Below are 21,193 nucleotides of genomic sequence, written 5' to 3' on the forward strand. Positions count from 1 at the left end.
ATCAAGACACATGCATTCCCGGAATTGGAAAGCCCTGTATAAAGAACGGTGAAGTCACACAGTCGGAGACAAATCGGAAGGGTGAAAGGAGAGATCAAACTCAGAAAGGTTGTGCTCTTGGGGAGCATATAAAACTTGCAACAGAGAACTGAAACCTGCCATTTTGTTTGTTCCTATATTCTCACTGTGTGGTCATCGTGATTCAGTTCTTATCTTTAAGAGCTGATCGCCGAGAAATCCCAGTATGGCACCGCCACAGAACATGACAAATCTTCAACGCAGGCCGTCGGTAAGGAATAGCATCGACGTAAATCCTTAGTAAAGAAACCGAGCACCCGATCCATGGAGAGCACGTGATTCCCACGTGGCAACAGAACCAAGGCAGCCAGAACTTTGTAAGAAGGAAGGATGGAGAAAATCCTGAAAGAACCTAAAATAGTGTAGATAAGAACTTTTACATATTCTAGCCCTTTAGAGAACTTGACTAACAGAAACGGAAGAAAGTGTAACTCAAAATTTTGATAAGGATAAGCATGAAGAATTATTATATGTGTGAATGACTCTATACAATTAGACTGAATTCTAAGAAATATTAACTTACTGGAGATTCTGTCGTGACCTACTCAAGGGAGATTAATAATGTGCCAAATACCTAGTTGGCTTCTATTAAGTTGTAAACTAAATATTTGATAAATTGAAAGAATAGTGTTGTAGAGAATAAGAAATCCATGTTTATCTAAGAATGAGAAAGTGAGAGAAACGTAAAAGTTTTAACCTAGCATTAATATCAATTTTGTCTTTGTATTGCAATTAATTATGAACTCATTAAATTTGTTTGTTACCTTCCATGCTTGCTTTTCTAACCATGTTGACTGACCTAGACCCTTCATAAAAATACGAACCTGGTGATCATATACGTGCACAAGGATATCCTAAGTAAGAAAGGAAAGAGAGCACGACTACAAACAGACAAAAGGAAAACTTATGGCTTCTGATTTCAAGCGAATTATATTAGTAACATCTGATGCTCTATAACCATCCTTAGGCTGAGTTTGACTCTGTCCTTAAAGCCCAGGCTGGCCCAGGAAATAAATTTGTCTGAGCGAATGTGGATGACTTAAAGAGATCAGGGAATAGGTATTTTCTGGGGGCCCAAAATTTAGAAATTGTCAGATAAGCAGTAAGATCATATACTCGGTGTTAGGCAGACGATTTAGGAATATATAAGGGTTAAAGATAGCAGACAAAGGCCAACATATATAATAAGGTAAGGGAAGGGGTAGTGATCATTAAATCAAGATAGCATTGTACAAATGAGAAATAGACATAACACCTCTAAACAGCTGCTAACATTATACAAATCACAAATCCACCCAGCTATCGAATACTGCTTTCACATTTGGAGTGCGGTTCCTAAAAGCTCCCTCCAAATGCTTGACTCAATACAGAGGAGAGCAATTAGACTGATAAATGACCCATCTCTCACCAACTCGCTCCCTTCACTTTCATACAGATGCTTGGTCTCTGCAATTTGTATATTCTATAAATATTTCCACGGGAAATGTTCATCTGAAACAGAATCAATAATTCCCCCACTCTGTACTAAGCCCATTGGAACACGTACAGCTGCCACCCAATATCCTTTCACAGTACACCATGAAACCCATAGAACAAGTTGCTTTTCCTCCTCCTCCATCTCTGCTATTGTGGTACTGTGGAACAGTCTTCCCTCTGACGTATTTCTAAAGGAATACAACATACAGGCTTTTAAATCAAATGTAAACAAGTTTCTCCTTTCCCAACCCACTACCCATATATGGTACTAACGTGCTATATGTTGACCAGCCAACATAAAAAATAAACAAAAAAAAAAAAAAAAAAGGTGCAGGCTGCAGATATTGAGCACCTATGTGAAAGTGAGTGGAGTGTACTAGTGAGCGAGCTCGTCAATCAATTTAACTGCTCTTTTTGGTATAGAATCCAGGGCAGGCGCGAGAGTATCTGATGCCTCTAGGCAAAGAAAATTTAGGTGCCCTCTATACAATGTCTCTATGCAGTAATAAGTGCGTCATTTTTTTCGATACCCAAATTCGATTAGTGCGCCTATATACATCTTAAAAATAAATGTTACCGATTTTAAAAAGGTATCTGTCTATACATTTTTACGCCTCACTATTTTAAAAAATCACTCACCAGAATGAAATAATTTAGTTACCGATTTAAAAATTTTACAAAGTTATTTTTAATGGCATACTACACTACTTCCATGTACACTATGTATACCAGAGTTTCCCAAACTATGTTCTGCGAGAAGTTCCTAGAATTTGTCATTTTAGTTTTCTAAGCATTTTTTATAAATAAATATTTTATAGTGGAAATATTCTGAGGAGAATAATATTCGAGAATATGTCGAAAAGCTTGGACCCAGACTGCCTAATAACATTTGTGTATCGTTAATTTCCAAACATCGAAACCTTTCAACATTTTGGAAAGAGAATACCGCTGTTTATGATCGTTCATAAAAATTGCCTGCAAGGCAGATTATAACAATCGGCAGCGTATAATATTTTTCGTACAAGCGAAGTTTTTAAGCAGCAATGCAGAGGCTGACCCTGATGAATAGAGAAGCAGTAAAATTTGCAGAAGAGTAGAAGAGAAAGTAGGGCCATGCCATTGGTTGTATGAAAAAAAAGAAACAAAATGCCTGACAAACTACGTTAGCTCAATTCTTTGTTAAGAAGTAGAATAATAAAATTTATATTCTGAATATGTTTTATAGTCTTTCAACTTCATGATTTTACTTTAACTAGGCCCTGAGACATACCTTAATTCTTTTATAAAAAAATTAAGGTTCAAAAAAGAAATTTGAGGTACAAATTATACTTTTCCCCATAGATTATTATATTTAATTAGTGCGTTTTCGATTAATGCACCTGTTTTAAAGAATACGTTAGGTGCACTAATCGAGGGATTGCTGTATATATATTTTGTCATACTCACACAAGCACACGTACACATGTGGATATTTATAAAAATAATATCATTATGAACATTTAAATATAAATGTTTATATATAAAATTTATTAATCAAAACCAATACATTTGTATACATATATGATTACTCCTAAAATCTGTATAGCAAGAAAATTATTACATCTTAAATACAAAAATTATGAAAAATTAATCTTATGGGCTTTTGCTTTGGCAAAGTTTTGAATTGATTCATCTATATTGATCGTAGATGCAATTTCATGCTCTATAGATATTACTGCTAGACCAGTGAGTCATTCCTGAGCCATCGTAGATCGAGTGCAAGTTTTTGTAAGTTTTAATTTCGAGAAACTCCTATCTGAACTTGCTACTGATACTGGCAATGTCGAAAAAATTCTCAGAGCAATAAACACATTTGGAACACTATTTTCTAAATTATTTTTTGCATATGCATGACAGGACATCTAATGAGGAAGTATTTTCTGGAATTCACCTTGCTATTATTTATAATTCACTACATAAATCTGTTCCATCAATATCTCTAGAATTATCATGTACTAAATAATTTTGAAATATCAAACATTTTTTTAGCAGTTCTGCTGAAGTAATTTTTTGAAATTCATATATATTTAAAAGAAAACCAAACTTTTCGTTAATTGTAAACATGTGCTTGAATTTTTCATCAACAGATGCAATTGCGGTATCAATCATTGAAAAATAAAAATCTACCTTAAATTTTTGTTTAAAATCTGTTATGAATTCATACTCTGCTGCATACATAAATTATTTCTTTTTTTTTTTTCTAAGTCTAACTGTTTCTTGTTCAAAATTAGGCATTACACCTAAGATCTCAGCGATTTTTTCCGCATCTGTTATGAGGATGAATCTTTTCAAATTCATCCTCATTTCGGATTTTAATTAAGAAATTCTTTGTATCATTAATACAATTTATGGCACCATTTATATCAAGGCTTATATTCTGAAGTTGTTTACTTGTAAAGTTTATTTCAAAAAAGTATATTATACCACATTACTAAGGATGCAATAAATTTGAACTTACTTAAAATTTTAAGGGGTGCTTAAGGGTCAAAGCTGTATAACTGAGAGGAGACCTCCACATAGCCTTTAAAGGAATGCGGAGAACCGACCAGGGCTTCTGACCTAATGTCCAATCCTCACCTTCTCGTGGTGCACCCTGTTGGGTATCTACTTTGATACTGAACGAACGAGGATGGGCTGGCAATTTGGGATTCAGCCGACCAAATTGTATTCTTATTGGTTAAACCAAAATAGAAAATGATGGTACAACATGACAAAATTTCATGCCGGCTGGGGCGTTGCCCGGTTAAAAAAGGCCCCCGTTGTTTTCGCCAGGGAACCAGGGTGAACAGCGAAAAGTCAGCTACTGGAACAAATCTGAAAACAAACCCCAACTCAACATCACCAGAGTTAAAGATCGGTACTAACATAAGAAGCTTGAATGGCAAAGAAATGGAGCTAGCTGAGGAATTAGATAAGTACCAGATCGACATAATAGGGGTGACTGAAACAAAAAAGACAAAAACTGGTGAGATCTTTCTGAGCAATAAATACAAAATGTTATATTCAGGAAATGATCAAGGAAAACAAGGAGTAGCCATAGTATTCAACACAAAATATGAGGCTAATCTTCTTGAATGGCAGTCAGTCTCAAGTAGAGTGATGTGGGCAAATATGAGAATGAGGAACTGGACAATGAGACTTATTTGTGCCTATGGTCCCACAGAAGGTTCTATTAAGGTAGAAGTGGAGGAATTTTTTGAGTCTTTAGAAAAAGCAACTGACACAATGAAAAAGGAAAAGTTGGTCCTTGTTGGGTAGGATCTAAATAGCAGAGTAGGAAATGATTGTGAGACATACAAAAATATTTTGGGAAAATTTAAAGAAAAGAGCAAAGCTAATAATAATGTCAAATATCTGTTGGATTTCTGCTCAGGACACGGACTGGTTATTACTAACACCGTGTTCCAACATAAAAATGTACACAAATTCACATGGGGAGAAGAGGCAAGGAATAAGAAAAGTCTCATTGACTATGTTATTGTTGATAGTGATATTTTCTCCCTGGTGTAGGACACCAGAGTGTACAGAGGATTTGAAATTGGAAGCGATCACTATTTAGTCTTGAGCGGGATAAAACTGAATTTCGTTTTGAAAAGAAGAACATGTAAGAAATTTTTAAAACAAATAAAAGTTGAGCAGCTCTTAGATGTGAATTGCAGACTAAAATACACAAAGATTATTGAAAAAATATATGAAAGAGTTTGAGAACAGGAATCAAATCTTGGAGATTCAGTGGCAAGCCTTGAAGGAAACCCAGATTGATTCAGCCAGAGAGGCATGTAGTGAGGTTGTCTGCAAGGATAGAAAAATCCGAACTCCATGGTGGACACAGGAAGTTAAAGAGGCAGTGAAGGAAAAGAAGAAATGATATCAAAAGTTCCTGGCAAATAAGTCAGCTTTTGCTCTTAGAGAATACAGAGACAAATGTAAGAAAGCGAAACACTGTATAAAACTAGCTAAACAAAAGTCATGGGATGACTTTGGCAAGAACATAAAAAATAAATATGAAGAAGGTGGTAAGATATTCTGGAGGATGTTGACGAAGCTTAGAAATGGAGGAAAGAGTGCTGTAAAAGGAATTAGAGATGACAAAGGTGACATGAAAACAGGAGAAAAAGATATCCTTGAAGTATGGAGTAATTGCTTCAAAAAATTGCTAAATGAAACAAGCAGTGATAGTGGTAAAAAACACTGACCAGGCATACAGTCAGGAATACATATTCATACTTGAAGTAGAAAAAGCCATCAAAGGCTTGAAATGTGGAAAGGCAGCAGGAGCAGATGATATTCGACCAGAAATGCTGAAGCATGGTGGTATAAAAGTCTTACAGTGGCTGCACTGCATGGTTCAGAAAGCTTGGACAGAGGGACGAATTCCTGATGATTGGAGTAGAGCTCTAATTCTACCCATATATAAAAAGAGAAATAAAACTGAATGTGAGGTATTTCCCTACTGAGTGTTCCTGGCAAGATCTATGCAAGTATACTTGAGAAACGGTTGAGAAGAATTGTGGAAGAAAAGCTTGGTGAAGAACAAGCTGGATTCAGGTTAAATAGAGGCTGTCAGGATCAGATCTTCACTTTATGACAAATAGTCGAGAAAGCATGGGAATATAACAGAGATCTGTATTTAAGTTTTGTCAATTTGGAAAAGGCATATGACAAGGTGCCAAGAGAGAAGCTATTCAATACGCTACAGTTATATGGTGTCAATGGAGCATTATATCAAGCAATACTTAGTCTTTATTTGAGTTGTAAGTCAGCAGTTAGATTCGAAGGAAGTACAGGAAGATGGTTTAATGTTAAATCTGGTGTGAGATAAGAATGTACATTATCCACTCTGTTATTCGTTATCTATATGGATCACATTATGAAGGAAAGCGGTATTAAACATGATATCAAAATTGGAGATGTTAATGTCAGCTCTTTGCTTTATGCGGATGATGTTATACTTCTAAATAAATCCGCTACAAATCTGCATGATTCTCTGACTAAATTGAATAGCTGTTGTTATAGATATGGTATGAAGGTCAGCAATAAAAAGACAAAGACAATGAAAATAGACAGAATCATTGAAAATGTCAACTGTGTTATGAATGGAGAACCTGTGGAACAAGTGAAACATTTCAGCTACTTAGGCACGATTTTTACTGAAGATGGTAAATTAAATATAGAAATAGACAACAGAATCAGCAAAGCTGGTATGCTAGGAAGTCAATTGAATAAATTTATATGGAATAAGAGAGAAATTAGTCGGAACACTAAATTAGCTATATACAAGACAGTGTTCAAACCAGTTTTAACTTACGTATCTGAGAGCTGGGTCAGAAGTAAAACACTTGACCAAAGACTAGAGACCGCAGATATGAGAGTCCTGAGAAAGATTAGAGGCGTGAACAGATGGCATCAATGGCTATATCATATTAAAAATTAGGATATTAGGAAAGAACTTGATGTTGTCAACATCCAGGAATGCGTTAGCAGAGGTAATCTCAGGTGGTATGGTCACTTAAACAGAATGGGCGAAGAAAAATTAGCAAAACAAGTGTTCTCTGCCAGGTTAGCAGGAAAACGACCCAGAGGAAGACCAAGATATAGGTGGATTGATATGGTACAAAGTGCCCCTGACTATAGAAATATAAGATCTGATAATGTTGGAGTCTTGACAAGTAACAGACTGATTTGGAGGAAAATTGTAGATAGGAAGTTAGTAATGATGTAATTTTTTTCATGTAGTACTATAATATCCTATACACCCTTTCAGGGTACATGGCAGGAATTTGATGATGATGATAATAAAATTTTAAGAAGAATACTCGCGTCTAATTTCATGGTATTTCCACTTAATCCACATAAACTATCATCTTGAGATATTTCTTGCAGTGCTTCGCAAACATCGGACAAATTATATCTTAGGGGCTTTAATGAGTCAATTCGACTCTCCCATAGTGTATCACAGACTGGTTTGAGTGTAAAATTACTTATGTGTCTTTTGAGGTATTCCCATCGACGAGTTGAACTGGAAAAAAATACATATAGACGATGTACCACGTCAAAAATGCTGTGGCATCTAAAGTATTAGCAGTGCAATTCACTACTAAATTTAATGAATGTGAACTACAGGGTACATACATTGCTCTCGGGTTAATATTTGAAATTCGTCGCTGCACACCTTTTACATCACCTTTCATATACTGGTGTTATCATATCCTTGACCTCGTAAATCTTGTATTGGTAATGAAAAGTTGTCTAGAGTTCCTGGTATTTCATTTGATAAAAATTCTCCAGTGGTATTTTTTATTTCTATAAATCCAAAAAAGTGTTCTTTTATAGAAACCATGCTATTACTAGTGTATACGAATCGAAGTACTATGCTCATTTATTCCGTGTGACCAATGTCGGACGTACAGTCAATAATTATGGAAAAATATTTTGCGGCAACAACAGATTCTAAAATTTTCTTTTTTATCGCATCAGCGAAGATGTTTATTATTTAATTTTGAATATCTTTTCCAAGATAATGCACATATGTATCTTTATCTTTTATTCTTTGAAGATGTTCATTCATTATTGGACCAAACTTGGCTAGAAATTCGACAAATTTCAAAACATTTCCGTTTTCACGTGAAAAGAATGTCTCATTTGTTCCTCAAAATGATAATTTTTGAAAAGCTAACGTCTGAACTAAAGCAATAACTCTTAGTAAGGGAATACCGTGAATAGACATAAATACAGAATTAATGATGGAAAATCTCACATAAAAAGATTTTTTTAGTAGTATAATTTTCGCTTGTGTGTCACAGGCATCTTCAGTACATGTCAAGCTAAAATTAAACAATAACTGACAATTCCAAAAAGCACCACCTAAGTAACTAGTGTAAGATAACTAAAAAGGTCAATAAAATTTCCTAAAAAAAAAAAAAAAACTATATATCTACTCTATAATATAAAATGATAAGCCTTTTTATGTAACTTTTTTGTCAAGTTATTGGAAATGTTTTGAAACTCAGGGGCTACCCTGAGTGTCAAGTCTACAAAATTCGAGCCTTCAGAGTTCAAGGAGAACCGGCCTACCTTTCCAGAACTTGGGGGGGGGGGAGCCATAGGTGCCAGGGGGGGAGGGATCCCCTTTCGAGTTTTCCAAATTTGAGTCATCAGAATTCAAGGAGAACCGGCCTACCAGTCCGGAACTCGGGGGGAGGGTTGGGTGCCGTAGTCGCCAGGAGGGGCAGAACCCCCTTTTGAAGACATGACACTCAGGGGCTACCCTAAGTGTCGAGTTATCAGAATTCAAGGAGAACCAACCTATCAGTCCAAACTGTTCAGGTTTAAGGTACTGAATATAAGACTGGTGTTCTTCTAGTTGAATAGAGGCAGATCTTCCTGTTTGTCCGAAATAAGATAATCCACAAGAACAAGGAATCTGGTAGACACCTGGATAATTAAGATGTGGAAGCTTGTCCTTAGGAGAAGTAAGAAAGGGGGAGATTTTTCTGACTGGTTGAAAGGCAACAAAAATATTCAGTGGTTATAAAACTTTTGCTATACGTTCACTGATGCCTTGTACATAAGGGATGGGAATGCGTGTTATTTCTTCTGTATTTCAAGATGAAACCATATTAAAACTACTCAAAGCTCTTTTGATGAAGGAATTCTTGTATCCATTAGATAGAAAGGAAGAAGTAATATATTGCAGTTCTTTCTGTAAGAGCTCGTCTGAAGAACAAAACGAGTTGGCCCAATGAACCAGTGTTTTAATAGTTTCTGCCTTTTGACTGGGATGGTGATGAGATTCAGCATGGACATAATGGCCAGTATGAGTCTTCTTTCTATAGACTGAGAAATGTAGGTTACCATCTCCCCCTTTCTTACTTCTCCTAAGGACAAGCTTCCACATCTTAATTAGAATTTTTAGAATTAGAAGATCTAAAAAGGCTAACTGCTTATTTGATTCTATTTCAAGGGTAAACTGAATTCTTGGATGAAGTGCATTTAACTTAGTGAGAAACTGTTGAAGTTCATCAGAAGAGCCATTACAAATAGCAAAAATGTCATCGACATATCTGAACCAATGAGTAGATCCGGGAGAAATGTCGTCAAAGATATGTTTTTCGAAGTAATATATTGCAGTTCTTTCTGTAAGAGATCGTCTGAAGAACAAAAGGAGTTGGTCCAATGAACCAGTGTTTTAATAGTTTCTGCCTTTTGACTGGGATGGTGATGAGATTCAGCATGGACATAATGGCCAGTATGAGTCTTCTTTCTATAGACTGAGAAATGTAGGTTACCATCTCCCCCTTTCTTACTTCTCCTAAGGACAAGCTTCCACATCTTAATTAGAATTTTTAGAATTAGAAGATCTAAAAAGGCTAACTGCTTATTTGATTCTATTTCAAGGGTAAACTGAATTCTTGGATGAAGTGCATTTAACTTAGTGAGAAACTGTTGAAGTTCATCAGAAGAGCCATTACAAATATCAAAAATGTCATCGACATATCTGAACCAATGAGTAGGTCTGGGAGAAATGTCGTCAAAGATATGTTTTTCAAAATGTTCCATAAAGAAGTTGGAGATAGCAGGAGAAAGAGGATTGCCCATTGCTGTTCCTTCAATTTGTTGATACAACTTATTTTTAAAGGAAAAATAGCCAGAATGTATTACAAAATCAAATATTTTTACAATGTCTGATGGAAATTACATCGGATCCTACTGGGAGCCAATTGAATAGACTTAATTCTCTTATAGATAATGTATCGACTTGGAATGAAGATCAAAAGAAAAAACTTAGAACCTTCTTCAGTCATCCACTTAGATTGTATGGTCTTCCGAAAGTTCATAAACCAGGCATTCCATTGAGGCCAGTTGTAGATTGTATAGGTTGTCCCACTTACAAAATTTTTATCAAATTTACTCACTTCCTCAACTAGAAGAACTGATACTTATATAAAACTTTAGATTTCAAAAATAAAATTTCAGATTTTCATTTGGACGTTTCTGATATCATGATCAGTTTAGATGTTATTTCTTTATTTACAAATGTTCCTTTATCTGAAAGTATTGAATTACTGCAACAGGAATTTCCTTCAGACATTGTAAAAATATTTGATTTTGTAATACATTCTGGCTATTTTTCCTTTAAAAATAAGTTGTATCAACAAATTGAAGGAAAAGCAATGGGTAATCCTCTTTCTCCTGTAATCTCCAACTTCTTTATGGAACATTTCGAAAAATGTATCTTTGACGACATTTCTCCCAGACCTACTCATTGGTTCAGATATGTCGATGACATTTTTGCTCTTTGGAATGGCTCTTCTGATGAACTTCAACAGTTTCTCATTAAGTTACATGCACTTCATCCAAGAATTCAGTTTACCCTTGAAATAGAATCAAATAAGCAGTTAGCCTTTTTAGATCTTCTAATTCTTCGCCAACCAGATGGTAACCTACATTTCTCAGTCTATAGAAAGAAGACTCATACTGGCCATTATATCCATGCTGAATCTCATCACCATCCCAGTCAAAAGGCAGGAACTATTACGCACCATCTGTGAACTAACCTTCAAACTAAGATTATGAATTAAAAAAATAAAAAATTAATTTGGAACAGATGGAGGCTGTATTCATTTTTAGATTCAGATTTTCATAAATTTATAAAATAATTGTTTGACAAAAAATAATCATCTTCAATCAAGTTCTGGGAGAATTTTAAAATGTACTGGTGAGTAAAATAATTAGCCAAAAAATTGATAGTGACATTGATCTTCCAAAGTGATACAATAGGAAGTGAAGAAAGTATGAAAGGATTTCTTATTTTGTGCTGGCATTAAAAACTATAATTATACGATAAAAACAAGCAGCAAAATGAATATAGCTCATAGGTATTTAGTCTGATATAACTTAGATTCCGATTACCGAGCAAATGGCAAGCAACTGCGTTTCTTGCTGTAGGCAACTGAACATATCTACTACATACGCAAAGTAATCTAGTTAAATGTTCTTTTCAGCGTGAAGGATTATTGCCCCTTCTAATGGACATGACTGTCAAACTACACTTCTTATCCATGTTCTTACAGCAGGTGGACAGAATATTATCCAGGTTTGCTACATATAAAACTACATATAGTTTTATATAGAACCATAAAGGCAGGATTGTCATAGTGTGTGGAGAATGTAGTGGAAGCAGTGAATCATAGTGCATAAAATATGAATGAGAGTTTGAAGGAAGTGGTTGAAAGTAATAATGTGGATGATGAGATGCTAGTGTGGAAAGAAATTGCACACTTACATGGAATCCTTCACAGGACAAATGTGAGCTTGAGCAACTGGAGAAATGATTGGCATGTAGTACAGAAGAATGGAGAATGAAAGAAAGAGTGAATGGGAAAAGCATAAAAGTGCGAGAAACTGGGAGAAAAGAGAAAGTATTGTGTGGGGATTCGATGATAAGAGGCATACTTAATGACATCGACAAAAGCATGTCTTCAAGGTGCGAAGATAAACGATGTTAGTAATGCTGTAAGTATGCAGAAGAATGAAGTGAACAATTTAATTGTTTTGGCTGGCAGAAATGATTTTAAAGGTAGAAAATATGCAGTTAGAGAAGATAAGAAAGAGTTGTTAGTTGAAGCAAAAATGAAGAGTAAGAAAGTAAGGATTTGAGGGTGTTGGATCGGATAATAGCATCTGAAGATGTATCTCAGCCTGGTTGGCTGAATGGTTAGAGAATCTGCTCTCCAGCCGAAAGCCTGGGGGTTCAAATCCCAACGTGGGCATGGATATTTGTGATTGTCAGTGAAAATACTAGTGGTGGTGATGGGTGGTAGATGGCGTTGATACAGATGATGATGCTGGTTGGTGGGATGAGTGGTGGAGACAGAGAGTTGTAGAGCAGCACCCTCCATCGATGAGTAATTGGACTCCCTGGAGGTGTCACGTAATAATAATAATAACCAAGGTAGAATCTGCTTCCAACTGGGGAGAGTGACCATGCGACCTTGTTCTGGGAAGTTCCAAACATGTGGAGTTCTCTGTCAAGAAGGGGTTTATGCTCAACCATAAGGCTGGTGATTATGAGGGGGTCTTGGAATGCTACAAGGAAAGAACGTCAGTAGTGCACGACAAATGCTCAGATAATGCTTATGAGTAGCAGTATCAGATTGCATACCCGAGATCAGAAGGATAAGCCAAATTGGAATTAAGTGGATGAGTAGGGATATAAAGCAAGAGCTACAAAAAAAGAAAACTGTGGAGGAAATATAAAGAAAAAGTGATCAGCATACTCATGAGCAGTACAAAGCACAAGCAACAAGGGTGACTAGTATGGTAAGGAAGGCCAAATCAGACTATGAGAGAGAGAGAGAGAGAGAGAGAGAATTAGCCAAGCAGGCGAAAGTAAACCCAAATGAGTTTTTTCATTATGTAGCAAGTAAGAGGAAAATTGACTATGGTAGAATGACTTTAAAAAATGCTTAAGGTAGGAAGGCGACTGAACCAAAATAAATAGTTCAGTTGTTGAGTGATCATTTTGCAAAGGTGTATCATCCAGGTGATGATTTTACAGAGATGCATATCAACACTGAGGTAGATACGAGGATGGTCTGAAACATTATCCATAGATGGCAACACTATCAGCAAGATTTTTTTTTTCTAAGTTGGTACATCTGTCATAAGCATTCATGTGAAATTGCATGTCATTCTATCAAGTAGTTTGTTTTATACAGCTGTCTGAAGCAAAAGTTTTGTCTGTATCCCTTGAAATGGAAAAAATCGAGTATCGTGTGGTTATAATATTCTTTGTAAAAGAAGGTTTAATGCCAAAAGAAATTCATTCGAAGTTCATAAAAGCTTATGAGCACTCTTCTCCTTTGTTTTCAACAATTAAGAAATGGGCTGCCATACGTGTCTGTACCAGCCTTGAAGATGATCCATGTGAAGGACGTCCAAAAAGTGTAAAAGGCTATTTTGCAGATCTTACTGAGAACCACTACAGGGAACGGATAATGGCGCTGGACCAGAAATCATTGATCAAGCGCACGATATGGTATTGGATGACTGGCGAGTGAAAGTGTGTGAAATTGCTAAGACTATAGGCATTTCAAAAGAATGTGTAGGATATATTTTGCATGAAGAATTGAAATGAAAAAAACTTTGCGAAAGATGGGTGCCATGCTTGCTCACAGCAGATCAAAAATGCACTCGTATGAAAATCTCTGAACAGTGTTTGGAGCATTTTAATAAGAATAAAACTGATTTTGTGCATCGATTTATTACTATGAATGAGACTTGGATTCACCATTACACACCAGAATCCAAACAGCAGTTAAAACAGTGGACAGAAGACAGTCATTTCCATCAGCAGGAAAAGTCATGCCACCGATGTTTTGGGATGCTAAAGGTATTTTGTTTATCTTGAAAAGGTAAAACAATAACTGGGGGATATTATTTTGATCTTTTGACCAGACTAGACGAAAAAATTCACGAGAAAATACCCAGTTTGCAGAAGAAAAAAAATCATCTTTCATTAGGACAATGCACCTGCCCACAAAGGTATTTTGGCAATAGGGAAAATTAAGGTATCTGCATTATGAATTGTTGGAACATCCACCCTATTCCCCAGATTTGGCTCCCTCTGACTTCTATCTCTTTCCAAAACTAAAAATCTTCCTCGCTGGTCAGTGTTTTTCTTCGAATCAAGAAGTGATTGCAGCTGTAGGGTATTTTGCAGCTCTTACTGAGAACCACTACAGGGAACGGATAATGGCGCTGGAATAAATGTATGAGCCTTAAGGGAGATTATGTTGAAAAATAAAAATAATTTTGAAATTATAAATTAGTTTTTTCATTGTTAGGTCAAGAACTTTTCAGACAACCAGGCACAGTTTCATCATTTAAGTATCAAGATAACACTTAATGTTGAATGTTGTATTTTTGTAGACATCGAGTAACTTCCAAAACCTTTAGTTTTTAAAGGCGATGCTTTGTGACTATGGCGTTAAAACATAATGAATATTTATTCTAATTTTTTTATATATGAGGATTAAAATAAGATTAAAAATTAGAATATAATATTCTTTCAGGCTTTATTTTTTTCTTACACGCATGCAATGTAAATCTGTCCCCTACGAAAGGCTGTAAACCGATCTCACACACACATACATGTGGGTGGGATAATCCAGAAAATTTGCTCTAGAAATTAGAAATCGAATTAGTTACTTCAAGCTGTTTCAAGCCTCCAACAAGCACGATGGTTGTCTCATATCATATGATGAAAAGCATCGACTACCATTTACAAATACATCCATATCACAGTGGGACTTTGAAACTCCCAGCATGCAGGTCAGAAAGGAAATTAGGTCAAATACCAGAACAGAAATGCCTTTCAGCATATTTTATTTTTTGAGTCACCGGTGCTAACCAGAAAAAATAACGGATATTTCAAGTTCACTATGGACTACCAAAAACAGCAAGAGTATAGCATTACACTCGTTGGTTCTCAAATGGAATGTGATTAAGAGAATCATGTATACATCTTTTAAAAGAAACTAAATTGTGTTTTAATTTTTTTGCATACTAGCAAGAATTTGTTTTCAATATCACTTATAATAGTGCTAACCCAGCAAGCTCTTTGAAGTTGCTATCTTTATGGCTCACGTTTATATTTCAAGTTAAATACTGTTAATACCTACCACATCTGTTGTATTTGGCCACACAGTAAATTTTCGTAATTTTTGAAGTTTTTGCAAAGTCACTCCCAAGATGTTAGGAATCTTGTAGTAAAGTAACTGAAGTTCGCATAATCTAGACAAACAGAAAAAAAAAAAAAGTTTGTTATTGTAAATTTCATATTATTATTATTAGTTCTAACTTTTCAGTCTTTTATAGTGGTCTATTTTTATTGATATTAATGAGAAAAAAAAAATCACATATAACATTGCCTTTACAAAAAATATCTCTATATAATTTTTTTTCATTGGTGCAATGCAGCCTCCTATTATTTATAGGAGGATACCTTGCTGAGTGACAAACAATTTTATTTCTAAAGTGTTTATAAAATTAAATATGATAACATTCATGAGCATTATCCCATTTTTATTAGGGAATAAACATACAACCTCATTCACTATAACAAACTATGAAATGTTGCTAATCATTAATACAAACTCAAAAGACAAAATTTTTTTATTTATTTTATTTTTTTTGAAATATAACAGTAGATTCAATATAATAATAAGTCACCAGGAGTTAAAGCCCTTTTCTTAAGTTAGCAACAAAATAAAATGCAAACTTATATTATTTGAAAACAAATTCTTGGTGGAATTTTTCTTCTAGAGAATTTACTTAGTTTCTTCTGGTATAAAATAATCTTTACAGCATTCCAGACAGTAGTAGTTGATTTTTATGGTAATATGGCTAAATAATTCAATGAATGGTAGTTCCTTCATCACCTATATAATGACCACAATGGCTGAATACTTTGTTTTTAGGATTCCTGAAGAAAACAGTAGATGTACGTAATGATTTGTGACTTTTCATAATGTGCATTAAGTAGGCTAATTATGCTGTTTTAATGATAACAGCATAAACAAGAAATCATCATAAATATACTTAATATCTTAGCTCAGTTAATTATGAGCATTAAAACTTTTGAATGATATAGCAACCAAGAAAGAACTTATGAGTATTTATTATCCAATTAAAGTGGTACTGAGACTGGTTAACACAAATTAATGCAATTTACTTTCATTATAAAAACCACTGTCACAGCAAATTCCCAAACTACCAAAAACAAAACAAAAAAAAAAGTCTTCAAATCTCTGTAACATAAATGCAATTGAAGATTTTGCCATGAAATCCTATGATTCACTGTGAGATGTCCACATTAACCACTCTTCATACAACATATATCATCCATCTTCTTAAACTCATTCAATGACAAAAAATTGCACCACCCTGACAATCCATTCCACTTGTTCACTGCTCTTCAAGAAACAAATGTAGTCCATTTTAACATCTTGTTAGTGATGCTTTTACTCAGCTTCTGGGAAAGTAGGGGGATATTTCCTTGTTTTTTCGCTCCCTGACATGTACTGAAAAATTTCTTCTGCACCTATCTTAAGAAAAACCCCTTAGTAACTTATGTTTCTAATATATCTCCCTCTAAAATTTTTCCTTACCAAGTTTACAATCTTGCAAATTTTCTTACCACAAGTTGCAAATTTTGCTTGATAATCTATCCTTAAAGCAAGCATTCAACATACCTCTTACTATTTTAGGTTACATTTTTCTGAATTCTCTTTACCATTTCCTGATCCCCTTAAAACTCAAGTTGTCAAATTTTAATATAATAGTCAAGGATATCTCATTACAGCCTTAAAAAGAGGGCAATACTGCCTTGTTTCTACTCATCAGTGTGTTTTTTTAACATCTAAGTGATCCTTAAACGTGTGGACAGACTTATGTGTTTGTCGAACATGTTGTTTATTTTTTAACGGTATATATTAGAACACAGAAACTAAGTAAATAATTAATTTATTAACTTATTGCTGATATTTCGCTTTATAACCAGCATCTTCAGAGCAAAAAAACACAGTTTGTCACAATACGCGAGACTATAACAACATGGTGTAATCAATGGACTAGTTAAACAAAATTGTAGCAGCAACACAAAGACTAGAGTCCCGATTTTTGGCGCCCTCTATCTGAAAAAACAACAACAACAACAACAACTAGTTTTTTCTTAAGATGACTGTCTCCCAGATCTTAGGCAAGTTAATACAGCCATATTTGTTGAGATTTGGAGTGTGTTTCAGGGCTTCTGTCGCCTCTAAGAACAATCTCTCTGACTTGTAAGAGCTTCTGTGTGTTTTTCCAGTTGATTCTGTGTGCAGGGGTATCGAGAGCATGGTCTGCTAGGCCCGACTTGCCATAGTGATAATTCCGGACGTATCTTTTGTGTTCGCTGATGCGGATGTTCACAGTTCTTCCTGTTTGACCATAGTAGGCTTGATTACATGAGCAGGGTACTTGGTAGACTCCTGGATGTGATAAAGGGGGAATGCTGTCCTTGGATGAGCGGATAAGGGTTGCTAATTTGCTACATGGTCTGAATGTAGTGCGTAGTTTATGTTTATTAAGAATTCTTGAAATCTTATCGGATGTGCCTTTAATGTATGGGATGGTGACTGTTTTGTTGTAGTTCTCTGTGGTGGATGGCAGGAGGGGTTTCTTAGGAGCGTTTAGTATTTTGTTTATCTTATGTGGATTATAGCCATTGGCCAAGAAGGTGTGGCGTAAGTGAGAGCCATAGAGCGAGAGCAATATGTTCCAATGACAATGCTCTTGCTGCTGAACTGGCTTACTTAAGCCACACCTTCTTGGCCAATGGCTATAATCCACATAAGATAAACAAAATACTAAACGCTCCTAAGAAACCCCTCCTGCCATCCACCACAGAGAGCTACAACAAAACAGTCATCATCCCATACATTAAAGGCACATCCGATAAGATTTCAAGAATTCTTAATAAACATAAACTACGCACTACATTCAGACCATGTAGCAAATTAGCAACCCTTATCCGCTCATCCAAGGACAGCATTCCCCCCTTTATCACATCCAGGAGTCTACCAAGTATCCTGCTCATGTAATCAAGCCTACTACGGTCAAACAGGAAGAACTGTGAACATCCGCATCAGCGAACACAAAAGATACATCCGGAATTATCACTATGGCAAGTCGGGCTTAGCAGACCATGCTCTGGATACCCCTGCACACAGGATCAACTGGAAAAACACAAAAGTACTACACAGAAGCTCTTACAAGTCAGAGAGATTGTTCTTAGAGGCGACAGAAGCCCTGAAACACACTCCAAATCTCAACAAATATGGCTGTATTAACTTGCCTAAGATCTGGGAGCAGTCATCTTAAGAAAAAACTAGTTTTTTTTTGTTTTTTTTTAGGACTCTAATGTGATAGCTACAGTTTTTTTTTTTTTTTTTTTTTTCAGATAGAGGGTGCCAAAAATGAGGACTCTAGTCTTTGTGTTGCTGCTACAATTTTGTTTAACTAGTCCGTTAATTACACGATGTTGTTATAGTCTTGCGTATTGTGACAAACTGTGAAGATGCTGGTTATAACACCAGCGAAATATCAGCAATAAGGTAATAAATTAATTATTTACTTAGTTTCTGTGTTCTAATATATACCGTTAAAAAATAAACAACATCTAAGTGATCCTTTGTATTTTGCCCACTTCTGAAATGTGTCCTCTGAACTTAAGCTTATAATTTGGAAAATAATGGTAGATTCGTTAAAAGGAAATCTACCATCATTTAATGCAATTTTTCAGCCCAAAAATTTATAACAATACAGTTTCCAACCACTATACTTTGAATTCCATTCAAAGTCTGTTCAAATCCTCTTGAAGGCCTTAACAAACACATCACTTTTATATCGCAGTTTAGCATCCTCATCAAACAAGTGGATATTTTTACTAAAATCATTTCCAATATCATCAACATATATATCAAACAGCAGTACACAGCCCCTTTGGTACACCCTTGGTCACATTCTTTCTTCTTTATGCTACACTAGAAAAGTACACTATTCTATGAAGTTTGTTGATCAGCCACCTTCCGGCATTATGTTCCCTTATCCACTTCAATTGTCACTTAATTGTAGAAATAGAGTAAATAACTGATGTAAACCACTTCTTCATAAAGCGATTCTTTCCCAACTACACCCCTTTCTCAAAGTACAACATTCTTATTCACTAAAAATTAAAGATACCAAGAAATTATATTCTTGGTTTAATCCTTTATCTAAGTGTAAGCAAACAATGTTTGCGTGCGAAGTATTTTCATGATTGTGCTACTTGTATGAAGAGGCTAATGACTTCACATCAGTTACCTTAGTATTCCATAATGCAAAGCACACATCCTTTCAGATGTGTATAATGTTATGCATTATGGGAAGAGCCACTACCAAGACCAGTTTTGATTTTCTTTATTGAGGTTTTATCAGTGGGAGACAGACCCAGAAGAGATACCAAGGTTGAAGTAATGCAGAAGTCATATATTTCCCATGCACACCATTCATCTAAAACAGTGGGTCTTAACCTTTTTAGTGATGAGCACCCCCTTGAATCTAAAAATAAGTTCTCGCACCCCCTTGTAAAATGTGTTTCTATTTCTTTATTTAGGAAATTACATCTATTGCAAGATAATTTATTTATTGAAAAATAAACACATACATTTACATATACATACAAAACAATATCTCAATTTTTAATGGCTATGTTGTTGTTGTTTATTCATAATAATACTTTTGAAGCGAGGCTCCTTTTCTGAAAGAGCCACACGTAAGTCATCACTAAAATTATCCTCAAAATTACTCTATCACTTTTCAGCTCTCCATGTAGGTAAGTCTTTTTCCTGACATGCATCAAACACCATTTTTGCTAACCTTTTTTCTCTCCATTTCTGTTTAAGTGCCTATACCATAGATTAACTCTGCTCACTTTGTGGTGAATGTTAGCATTCAGGAATGCCAACAATGCCAAGTTCTTTCCTAATATCTTAATTTTTAATATGACTCTGCCACTGATGCCATCTGTTCACTTTCCAAATTTTTCTCAGAATCTCTTATAACTGTCTCACCCAATTCTCAGATCCATTAGTTAAAACTGGTTTGAAGACTGTCTTGTACACTGCTAGTTTAGTTTTGGCTAATTTCCCTCTTATTTCATATAAATTTATTCAACATGCTCCACACCATACCAACTTTGCCTCATTTTATTGTGTATTTCCACATTTTATTTGCAATCTTCACTAAAACTGTCTAAATAGATGAAATATTTTACATGTATACACAGTATTTACATTGCTAAGTAGTCCCATAATGGGACACTGCCCACTTTTTTTTATCTAATATAAATAATCTACATCCACAAATTAAATTTACTATGGAAATGGAAAAAGACAACAAATTATCCTTTTTAGATATTCTACTCTTCCACTCACTATTAGGTGAATTAATTACTTTCATTTATCAAAAGCCAACTATATTCAACAAAAATTGGCTGACATTTCCCACAGAAGACTGGAATTATAAAAATTTTATTATGATGTGTTCATACTATTTGTTCTACACCTCAACTATTACAGCAGGAACTCTTTAAGCATCAAACAATATATAAAACTCAATGCTTCTCGTAACAGCTTTTTAATTCCTATAGTCCTAGCTCAAATAACAAGGAAACAGTACGTCAGTTCAATTCCTTACATTTCAGTATCTCAGAACCCATTTCCAGAATTCTTAAGAAATACAATTCAGCGGTTATTTTTCTTCCTATCACCAAATAATCAGCATGGTTTCCTTCTTCCAAAGATGAACTGTCTCCTCTAGCTATTCCTGGTGTCTATTAAGTTCCTTGTGACTGTCATCATTCTTACTTTGGACAAACTAGACACTCATTAGAAAAGAGAATACAAGAAAAATATCAGCAACAGTAAATGTGAGAAATATGGCTTGGCACAGCATGTACAGACCACTATATCCTATGGTCTGAAATATGCTTACTTCATCGATGTTGGTATAAATT

The 21,193-nt window shown here is 35.1% G+C and overlaps 1 protein-coding gene across 1 annotated transcript in view; it reads right to left on the reverse strand.

Moving 5' to 3' along the window:
• LOC150097410 (uncharacterized) overlaps positions 1-21,193 on the reverse strand; it is a 299,012-nt gene that overhangs the window by 9,288 nt on the left and 268,531 nt on the right. The window contains exon 10 of the mRNA XM_090407040.1: positions 15,279-15,390. Coding sequence (XP_090263166.1) covers positions 15,279-15,390 — 112 coding nt within the window. The remainder of the gene's footprint in view (positions 1-15,278; positions 15,391-21,193) is intronic.

The sequence above is a fragment of the Typopeltis vanoorti genome, chromosome 17 (genome assembly GCF_054136105.1).
Source record: "Typopeltis vanoorti isolate ZY-2024b chromosome 17, IOZ_Tvanoo_1.0, whole genome shotgun sequence".
Lineage (NCBI taxonomy): Eukaryota > Metazoa > Arthropoda > Arachnida > Uropygi > Thelyphonidae > Typopeltis > Typopeltis vanoorti.